Source organism: Rhea pennata, chromosome 19 (genome assembly GCF_028389875.1).
Source record: "Rhea pennata isolate bPtePen1 chromosome 19, bPtePen1.pri, whole genome shotgun sequence".
Classification (NCBI taxonomy): Eukaryota; Metazoa; Chordata; class Aves; order Rheiformes; family Rheidae; genus Rhea; species Rhea pennata.
Genome location: NC_084681.1, coordinates 10,106,574 through 10,116,004, shown reverse-complemented (window position 1 = coordinate 10,116,004; position 9,431 = coordinate 10,106,574). Strand labels below are relative to the sequence as shown.

At 48.1% G+C, this 9,431-nt stretch overlaps 2 protein-coding genes across 2 annotated transcripts; one reads left to right on the top strand and one right to left on the bottom strand.

Moving 5' to 3' along the window:
* The first annotated feature begins 299 nt into the window (after positions 1-299).
* TMEM220 (transmembrane protein 220) lies at positions 300-5,730 on the top strand. The gene is made up of 6 exons (XM_062591505.1): positions 300-451; positions 651-680; positions 1,802-1,862; positions 3,817-3,940; positions 4,577-4,636; positions 5,040-5,730. The coding sequence occupies exons 1-6, from the start codon at positions 365-367 to the stop codon at positions 5,170-5,172; spliced, it is 495 nt and encodes a 164-aa protein (XP_062447489.1). The 5' UTR covers positions 300-364; the 3' UTR covers positions 5,173-5,730.
* A 751-nt stretch (positions 5,731-6,481) lies between these two features.
* On the bottom strand, positions 6,482-9,427 carry ADPRM (ADP-ribose/CDP-alcohol diphosphatase, manganese dependent; the record flags this gene model as incomplete). The annotated part of the gene is made up of 3 exons (XM_062592115.1): positions 6,482-7,056; positions 8,059-8,175; positions 8,803-9,427. Coding segments are annotated over 3 exons (1,029 nt in total), but the record flags the coding sequence as incomplete, so codon positions are not given.
* Between the last annotated feature and the right edge of the window lie 4 nt (positions 9,428-9,431).

Below are 9,431 nucleotides of genomic sequence, written 5' to 3'. Positions count from 1 at the left end.
GCTCTGCCCGAGAGGCTGGCGGGGGCGGGGCGCGTGTGCGCGGGGGCGGGGCCTGGCTCTGCCCGGGAGGCTGGCGGGGGCGGGGCCTGGCGACGCGGGGACAGGGCCTGGCTCTGCCCGGGCGACGCGCGGGGGCGGGGCCTGGCGGGGAGACGCGCGGGGGCGGGGCGGGGCCTGGCGAGGCGGGGAGAGGGCCTGGCTCTGCCCGGGCGACTCGCGGGGGCGGGGCCTGGCGGGGAGACGCGCGGGGGCGGGGCGGGGCCTCTCCGCGGGGGCGGGGCCAGCCTGTGCAGAGGCGGTGCCCCGCCCACGGCGAACCGGCGGCAGCGGCAGCGAACCTGCGGCAGCAGCGTTCGGTGCGGCCATGGCGGGCGGCGGCTCCATGGGGCGGCTCTGGCGGCTCTGCAACCTGCTCATGGCCGCCTTCTTCGGGCTGGCGGGCGCCGTGCAGGTGAGACCCGTGGCAAGAGGGCCTGGCCCGGCCCGGCCCGGCCGGGGAGGCTGCGGGCAGGCTTGCCGGTGCCCCGCAGGGCCCAGGCTGCGGCTTGCCGGGCTCCGAGGGGCTCCTGTTCTCCCCGCGACGTGTCGCCAGGCCGGCCGCCTCCTGGAACACGGCTGAGCGCGCTCTGAGGGCTGCTTCCTCTCCGCAGGTGAATGACCCCGACGCCGGACTCTGGATGGTGAGTATGGCTCGGCGTCTTCCTCCTGGGAAACCTCGAGCAGGTCTCGGAGGCAGGGCGGCAGGAGGGCAGAAACGCGGGGGCTGCGCTGTGTGGGATGCTGTCACCCCGCAGGCTGTCGGAGGCCTCAGGGTGCTCCCCTCGAAACAGGCCTTGGAGGAGTGAAAACCCGCTCCCTGCTTGTAGCTGGAGAGCAGATAGATCCCTGGGAAATGGTCTCTTTTCTCCCCACGTCATCACTGAGGTGTTACTGTGGTGATGGCCGAGGTCTGACTGTACTTCCAGGCTTGCTTATTTCACCTCAGATTTGCACTTATCTCCGCGTTTTCCTGTGCTGATACCGCGTGTCTTGTTCTTCCTTCCTTGGGCCTGAGAGTGCCTCTCATCTTCACATCAGTTGTTGAAGCTGAGAAGAAGCCTAAGGAAAACTCCCTCTTCTCTTTCCGCTCTGCCGCTCCTCTCTTTCCGCAGGCATGCGGACAGCATGGTGGCTCTGATTCAGTATGGATCGGCTTTGGAGCTGGGGGTGCAAAGTAGGATCGTCTTTGCAAGTGGCAGGAGCAGCCGCGTTGTCGGGGCTGTCCCTTTGTGCCCTTTCCCTGTGTAGGTGATCCCAGCTATCTGGAGCTGGTTAGGTTGCATTAACTTTTCCAAGGAGAACCACCCAGCGCAGACAGGTGGGCACAGGGTACAGAGGGGAGTTTCTTAAGGGCTTTCCCTGGAGGATGAAACTGCAGCACAGAGACCAGCCTGAGCGAGGGGAAGGTGGGATGCAGAGCATCGCTGGAGACCTGTGGAGAGAACTGGTAGGCAGTGAGGACTCCGGTTCTCCTGAAGCTGAGGTGCAAGGTTTGGACCTCAGTTTGTCTTAAGACTGTACGGTGCAATGATACTGGGTGGGGAGTGGGGAAGCATTCAGGGTTGTTGCACATAAAAGAGCACTATTGGTTGAGAGGCATGCCAGGGAGAGAAGGACAGACAACTGTTTTGTGCATCTGACAAACTACTATGGAGAAGAACGGGAAGCTAGTCTAAAAGCAAAAGTATCCACCTGGATGAATGCTACTACTTTCTGATGTTGCTGAGGTTTGCTACAGAGTAAATGTATGTCTCGTTAACAGGTTGTCTACTTTGTACCGGCTACCCTTACGCTCCTTGTTGGCCTTAACCCCTCAATAACAGGTATGATATTGTGTGTGAAACAGAATTTCTGGTCAAGGTTCACCCACTGGAAGATTTGGTTTTATTGAGTCTGAGATCAAGATCAGGCTGCATGGAAACACTGCCTGCTGGTAACCTGTTTCTAGAAAAGATGGCCTTTGCTTAAGTATTTGTGGTTGGACATGTCTGAGAGAAATGTAACTCATAGGACCCCTGCAGAAGGCATACCACTGGGATAGTCTTATCATTGCACTCCAATTACAGTTCTCTAAGTGAAGCACAAGTCTGGCTCTGACATTGACATTAGCAGATTGTTTAATCCACATTGTAAAATTGTTATTTCGCTTATCTCCTATAAAAGCAGTTAAGCTCTGTACAGGACTTTGAAGAGCTGAAGCATTATTTAGTGTTAAGTATTATGACTACCACATAAAGCGCATTTACAGCAATGTAGACTTTTAGAGATTCATTGTTGTAGTTGAATTTCCAAGATGTGTGCTAAGAGGGCAAAATCAGGCTAAAGCCACTACATGTAGAGAGAGACCATGAGATCAGATTAGACCCAAGACTCACAAAAATAATTATTTTTTTTTAATTTTTCTAACTTTTTTAAAAATAGTTAAAATATTTTTGTATGCAAAAAGTGACTATCTCATCTGGATGAATATTACTCTGCATAAACTAAAACCACACTTAAGCCAAAAAGGAATGTGTTCAGAAGTGCATGTTCTTACCACAAATCATACCATTAAAGTCTCTCAGCAATTGGACCATGGTAAGCATGTAAGGTGGCAGCATTCGGGAAAAAAAATAAAATAAAAATAAAAGGGTTGTTGTCTGTGTTGTTAAATATTTCAAGGGAGGTTTATTTGTGTGATATGTAGCTTCAACATGTGGCATTTGCCTTGTAAAGAGAACCTGCATGTTAAACGTACAAATAGGTTTCTGTTGCTCACCCCAAGATCAATGGGAAATAAAGATTACAAATAGCAAAACTGGTGTGTAGCTGGATATTCATGTAAATTCACTAAAGGCCATTTGTCACTCAGGACCATAGAAGACCCAGACCTTGCCTCTCCACAGCTCTAGTGAGCTCAGCCAAATGATTAGTTTACCATGGAATTGATAACAAAGTTGGAAGACAGACTGAGTTCCTGAATTTTGGCAGCCCATCATCTTTAATGCTTGCCTGGCGGGGGTCAGTGCCTAGAAAAGACTTTTTAACTGCTGTTGACATTACTGAGGTCAGCTGGCAAACAGCCTATGTTGTTTGCTAACCTCTCTCCCATTAGAACCTGGGGACAGACATGAAAAACCAGCAGAATCCCTGGGTCTATTCAGCTTTCTCGTAACATCAGCACTTCCGTGTTTAAAACATCAGTGCCCAGCCCACAGCGATGTCATGAATGTTGCGAATAATCACAGACAAAACTTCAGCATTTTATCTGGGAGTGTAAAGGAAGGTGATGAATTTTCTTCAGTGTGGCAGTGTGGCAGTTGCTCGTTATCCTAGGTGACTGGCTGGCAGGAGCTGGTAATTGCTCCTCTAGAGTCCTGGTGTTTCTCTGGTATCACTGCTGAGAGTCTGGCTATTGCCATGAGCTCTCAGAAAGCCATTTCTTCTGCTTAAGGGAATTTCCGTTTGTAATCCTCCTCCTCATTTTCTGTGCATATTGAATCCTGGGGCCTGTTTTATTTTTAGGGAGAATCTGAAGCTGTTTTCATTGAGGTACTGCTGACAAGAAATTGCATTGCTGGGAAAACAAGCCTCACATCCGCTCTCTTTAATTTTCAACAGTATTTTTTAGCAGCTTTCCTTGGTCGTAAAGATGCTGGTATCATTTCCACCCTTGCTGCCTAAGGCATGTGTGTTTGCTGGAGGCTGGAGGTTTTGCAGCAACTCCAACGCTCTTCAATTTATAGGGTATCCCTCATGCTACGCTGCAGTTAGTGCCAGTCTGTTTTTCTTCCTCAGATAATCTTGTGTGGAGGACCCTCTGTGATTTTCATTCTGCTGGTTGTGTTGTTGGGACTATTCTCTTGGCTTGTTCTTTGCTTGCTTACACTCGAACAAACCTCTTACACGAAGAGGAAGGCAGGTGAGTGATGAGTTTTCTCTGCGTGAATTCAGTGCATCAGGCCATTTTTTGAGGTAGCTTTGACTTTCTGATAGGTCGTCTTTAGGCTGAGCTTTATTTGCTGAGCTGTTGCAGTGAGTAATGTTGGTCCAGAGGAGACAAGCCAAGGAGGATCAATCACTGTTACAGGCCAGCAATTTGCTGGACAAAAGAGCTAAACAGACAGTAAATCATCTTGCTTGAATTCCACCTGGTGGGGTCATTCAGATGTAATTAGGGGCAGTTCTGTCTTTCAAAAGCCACAAGGGTAGCACTGTCAAGTAGCCTTATGTTCTGTTACTAGAACTGTAGAGATGAGCATTATAAAGTGTTAAAAACTCTCTGAGATGATACCATAAGCATGCTTAGCTGGCAGGTTCTGCTGAGTCCTTGAACCAGCTGTACGGCTGGGTTACATGTTTGCAGGTTTGTGATGTGAGGCAAAGTTACTCAGTGCAAATGTCTTTAAAATTACAATCCTAATAAAATAAAATGACCTACGATATAGTGAGGGAGCGAGTATATTCTTGCCCTACTCTTTTGGAGGACCCTTTTATTTTTCATAAGCAAACAGCCGCATGCATTATATTCTGATTTAGTTTTTGCTTGGCTTTTCAGAGAGTTGTCTGGTCTGCTGATTATTACAATATGGATGATTCTTTGTCGCAGTTCAGCAAAGTAAGTTTGTTTTTGTTTTCTTAATCCACTCATATGTTCGTATTTAGTTAACCAGCTTCTTGACAACATGTAAGTACTCCATGCTGGGAGCATGAAAAAAACAATCTGCCAAACAGTACCTTTGTGCTGACAAAACATGTCCCAGATGCCACCATGCAGACAGGGGTGCCTTTTTTCACCTGGTTTATGTTGCCTGAGAAGGCAGCAGAAAAACGTGCTGCTGGCATGTGGTAACATCTTGAGCAAAGGATGCTGCTATAAAGCTACATGAGCTTCATTATATTGGCTAAGGATAGTAGAGAGCCTTTGCCACAATAGACTCTCACATCAACCACAGCCCTGTATGAAAGTGTGGTAAAGCAGTCTGGTTTGAAATAGCACTATTGTATTTGTTCTTTTGTAGGAATCCACTGGGTGGAATTCGTTTGATCACTGCAATCTTGGTCTCTTTCTTTCCCTTTATCATGTGGCTGTACATTTACATGAACAAAGAGATGCGAGCATCTTGGCCAACTCACTGTAAAACAGTGATTTAATCAGATGGGAGAATATACACAATAAATATTCTGATCTTACTTGCCTCTGCTGTTCAATTTTTAATGCAAGGTCAGTATCGGTATGATAGGACTCAAGAACGTCTGCCTGCTTGCCACAATGCAGTTTTGAGATTTGCTGGTGAGGACTGGAAGAAGAATGCTGTCGAACCTGAGTGGGTATTTTTTCTAAAGAAACTATCGTTCGAGCTGCTCCTTCGTACCTTTTCAAAGTACTGTTGACCGAGCATGTTCTGATGTTAGCTGTTCCAGATACACTGGCATTCCCGGTCTGTTCTCTTGTGACACCTGGCACCTTGCAAAATCTGCTATTCTGTGACTTGGGGGAAAAATAAGTTGCAAACTTCTTGTTTCAACAGGTAATTATTTGCAGCTCTAAAACCTATGGGTATCCGGTTGGATGGTCCATTAATGGGACTAACTGAAAAACTTAAATCTGTATTTCTATTTCTGTGCTATAATCACATGTAAAATATATCTGAAGAAATATTTCAAGATTGTTACTCATCTTTTTTGCTATTATCTTTAACTAAAAATTACTGTTTTTATAAAGTAATAAATATTATTTTTCTAAAGGAAATTCAAAGAAAACTTGTGTTATTTATTTTCTGTGAGATGCATGCTCAAGACTGCCACCAGCAGACACAGTCCCTATCACAACTCTGCTTTTCACAGAATGTCTGTTTCTAAAAAGCAGAACATATACAGCACTCCAGACAGAGGAAGCATGCTCTGTCATCACTAATCCTGGAAAAGGAAGCACAGGTGAATACACTAGACATGCAAGGTGGCTGGGGGAGGGCCAATATAGGGTCAGATGCAGCACAATAGCATGTATTTACTAAGTCTTCCCAAGTCAGGGTCTGTTAGCTTAATACTGCTGCAAGCTAATAGGGGTAGGTATGTGTAGATTACGGCCAAAACATCTGTGGCATCATATGATGCCACTGTCTTCCTGGCTTGATGTTTTTTAACTTAGGCCTCTCAGTACAGCACTGACGTAGCACAAACGGTCTCTGTTTTCCTTCAAGGCCGAAGGCCTTGCTTTAGACAACCAAAGTAATTTGGGGAAAAAAGCTATCTTGAGACAACTCTATTAGGCCACCGGATAAAATCTTCTGCCAGACTGGAGACATTGCTGAACTGATCTTTGGAAAGCTGAAATGCTGATGAGCAGGAACAGTTCCGCATGTCATGTATCTGAGCAGTATCAAAAAGAAAAAGGTGGATTTTAAAGATAACCTTGCTAATATGGTTTCTTTTCTCACAGTAAGTAACAATCCAGTCAGGATTGGGTGTTTTGAGTCCAAACTTCACAATCAAGTACATTTATTTCACAGTTACTGACCACCTCTCTTCTGCAAGAAGACACTAGATTTGGTTTCTTACAAGAACATAACTTACAAAATTTTGTATCCGCAAGAAAAAGGTTTGAGGAAAAACGTATAAGGATCATCTTAAGCAGATCTCTCTATAACCAAAGATATGCTCAATCCTATTGCTGCAGTAGATGCTATTATGTTTTAGGTGTGGGTAATTCCTAAAGAAGAGCATATTTGCATTCATCTGCTTACCCTCGTCAGTAATACATCACTCTGTCTGAAATTCTGCCCCTTCCTTTTAATATCATTTTATCATCATAAACATAAACAGTTCCAAAGGCATTGCTTTCTGGTGGAGTTTCAATAACCCCCTCCAAAGTCAGATGATGAACTCCATGAGAGTCTAAACAATAGCCTCCGTCGTGCAGGTGCCCTGCAAGGAAGCACACCACACACCGATGAGCATGTATGACAGAAAGGGCATCTTCATAATTCCAGGCTAGGCAAACTCTGTCTGAAGAATCTGGATGAATGGGCAGATGACCTGCAGTTGAGAGGGAATGAAAGAAAAGTATTACTTCAAGTACATAACAGACATGCTAACAATACTCAGTACAGATGCCTCTGTGTTTTGAATTTTCTATAAATGATAGAATCACTTTGGTGTAGAGCCCAGGAAAACTCTTTAGTGCATCTTTAAAATTCTGATTTCTCGTTTTAAGAAGTATCCTTCATCTGCTGCTTTATACGGCATTTTGGTATCTAAATATTGAGTCCTCTCTCAGTGGTACTCACTGATGCGTGTAAGATCGTTTCAGGTTTGTTGCTTTGAAGAATAATATGCTCTGCCTCTTGCTGGGAAGTTTAGCCTCCTATCTGGATTGGGAAAGCTCACTTTTAGTGTGAAACAGCATTGCTTTTCTCCTACTTTACAGGCTACATGCATAGCTCACTGCAACTATGAAGCTACTGCATGATACTCGATGTGCCTTCCCCAGCTGGCACACTTGGGCCACACAACTTTTTGGCATTTAACTTGCCGTCACCAGTACAGCCCTGTTCTGTGCCTGCTGCTGTTCTGTTATTTGTTGTCATTTAGGTATTTTTGGGGTGGGTAGTGATTTCCCTACGAGGTTCTCAGAACCACTTCCCTGTCGCCCAGTTGTTTCTCAAGTACCTAGCAGTCTTCAGTCTTGCCATTCTCTGTCCCTCCTATGTCAGCCCCGGAGCCTCACCAACAACTGTCTTTCTCAGTAACACTCTTCATACTTGCTGCATAACAGCAGCAGTGATTTTTCCCATACCCACAACTTTTATGAAGGTTCTGAATGTCCTCAAAATAGGGTAAAACACCGGAGAGAGTAAGTGTTTGCAGGTGAAAGGATGACTACAGGGTTCTCAACAGCTACAGCAATAACAAGACATGAGAATGACTGCAGGATCCAGTTCTAACACCTAGAGCACGTGAGTAGGTTGAGCAGACGAGATGCCCTTCCAAGGGCTCAACACACATCCATCCAGGCATAGGTATAAGAAACAGACCTACCCATAACTACAACTTTTTCTTGGTTTTCATCAGAGCACTTAAGGATTTCGTTGAACCAGTCCAGCTGGGCTTGGCTAAATCCCCCGTTAAACTCCACGAAGCGTGGTTCTTTGAGTCCTGCAGTGAAGAAAGAAGCTCAGGTATATGTGCATGCACCCAGCATAACCTCTCTATTTGCTTTCTTCAGTGGATTTCTATATATGATAAATTGTTTTCTTTATTAAAGCCCTTTTTGCATCTGTTGGATCAAAACTCCAGGCTGCCTGGATAAACAAGGGTAAATGACTCATTAGTGGGCTTTGGGGGTGTGAGGGGAGGAGCTGGCCATACCGCATGCACAAGAGCTTCACTCTTGAGCCCCTGTACTATGGGACTGGCTGTACTTCACTCGATACTGTCCGCAATAGTAGCTACACTAACAGGTCCCTTTTGTTTCGATACTGCCAGACATCTGGCACAGTATAAAACCATAGAGAAAGCATCTGAGCAGGAAGACAGCTATGTCGGGGCAGGTCCCATGTCCGCTTAGAAATCTGTTCTTGACTCAGCTCTTAGCAGACAGTAGCTGAGGGCAGGGGACCAGAGAAAGCAGATAGAAAGAAGAAAAGCGTGGTTTCCTGAGCAGCGCCTCTGGAAGCGCCGTTTAAGAACAAGGAGCCACTTTTGTCTCACACTGGGAAGCGGATCCTCGGGTACACGGGTTCCCCCGTCCGTCCGTCTCCTGCACATCGAGGCCAGCGGTACCTGCAGGGCTGTTGAGGTTCTCATTGGGGTTCTTCTCCTTCAGCAGCCGGAGGGCCTCCTGGTACCGGGGCGCAGCTGCATCCCTGCCCAGGACGCTCAGGTCGTAGGCGTCGAGCACCACGAAGCGGAAGCGCGGCGCCGGGCTGAAGTGGTAGGCCTGGCAGTCCCCGGCGGGGCCGGCGGCCGCCGCGGGCCGGCTGTTGAGGCCGCTGCGGGCCAGGCGGTCGCGGCTGAAGTTGTACAGCTCGTGGTTGCCCCAGGCGTGGTGGGCGGGCGCCGGGAGCCGCCGCAGCACCGCCAGCACCCGCTCCAGCGCGCTCTCCGCCGCGCCGCGCCGCGCGTTGATGCCGTCGATGGTGTCACCTAACTGCAGCACGAAGGCGGGCGGCGGCTGCTCGGCAGCCCACGCCTCCACGGCGGCCTGCAGCAGGCAGAGGCTGTGCCGGTAGTAGCGCCGCCGGCTCCCCCAGAAGTCGTAGCCGTCCTCCGCGTCGGCGTACTGGATGTCTGCGATAACGCCGAAGGAGAAGAGCGGCGCCGGCGCCGCCTTTTCCATAGCGGCCGCCGCAGCCGCAGCCCCGGGCAGAGGGGCGGGCCCGGCCCGGAAGGAAATGGCGGCGCCCGGAAGG

What these genes read in the sequence shown, in the direction of transcription:
- TMEM220 (XM_062591505.1), top strand. Translation starts at nt 365, where the DNA reads ATGGCGGGCGGCGGCTCCATGGGGCGGCTCTGGCGGCTCTGCAACCTG. An exon ending in GGCTGGCGGGCGCCGTGCAG is followed by an intron (nt 452 to 650) that starts GTGAGACCCGTG and finishes TCCTCTCCGCAG; the next exon opens with GTGAATGACCCCGACGCCGG. An exon ending in CCTTAACCCCTCAATAACAG is followed by an intron (nt 1,863 to 3,816) that starts GTATGATATTGT and finishes TTTCTTCCTCAG; the next exon opens with ATAATCTTGTGTGGAGGACC.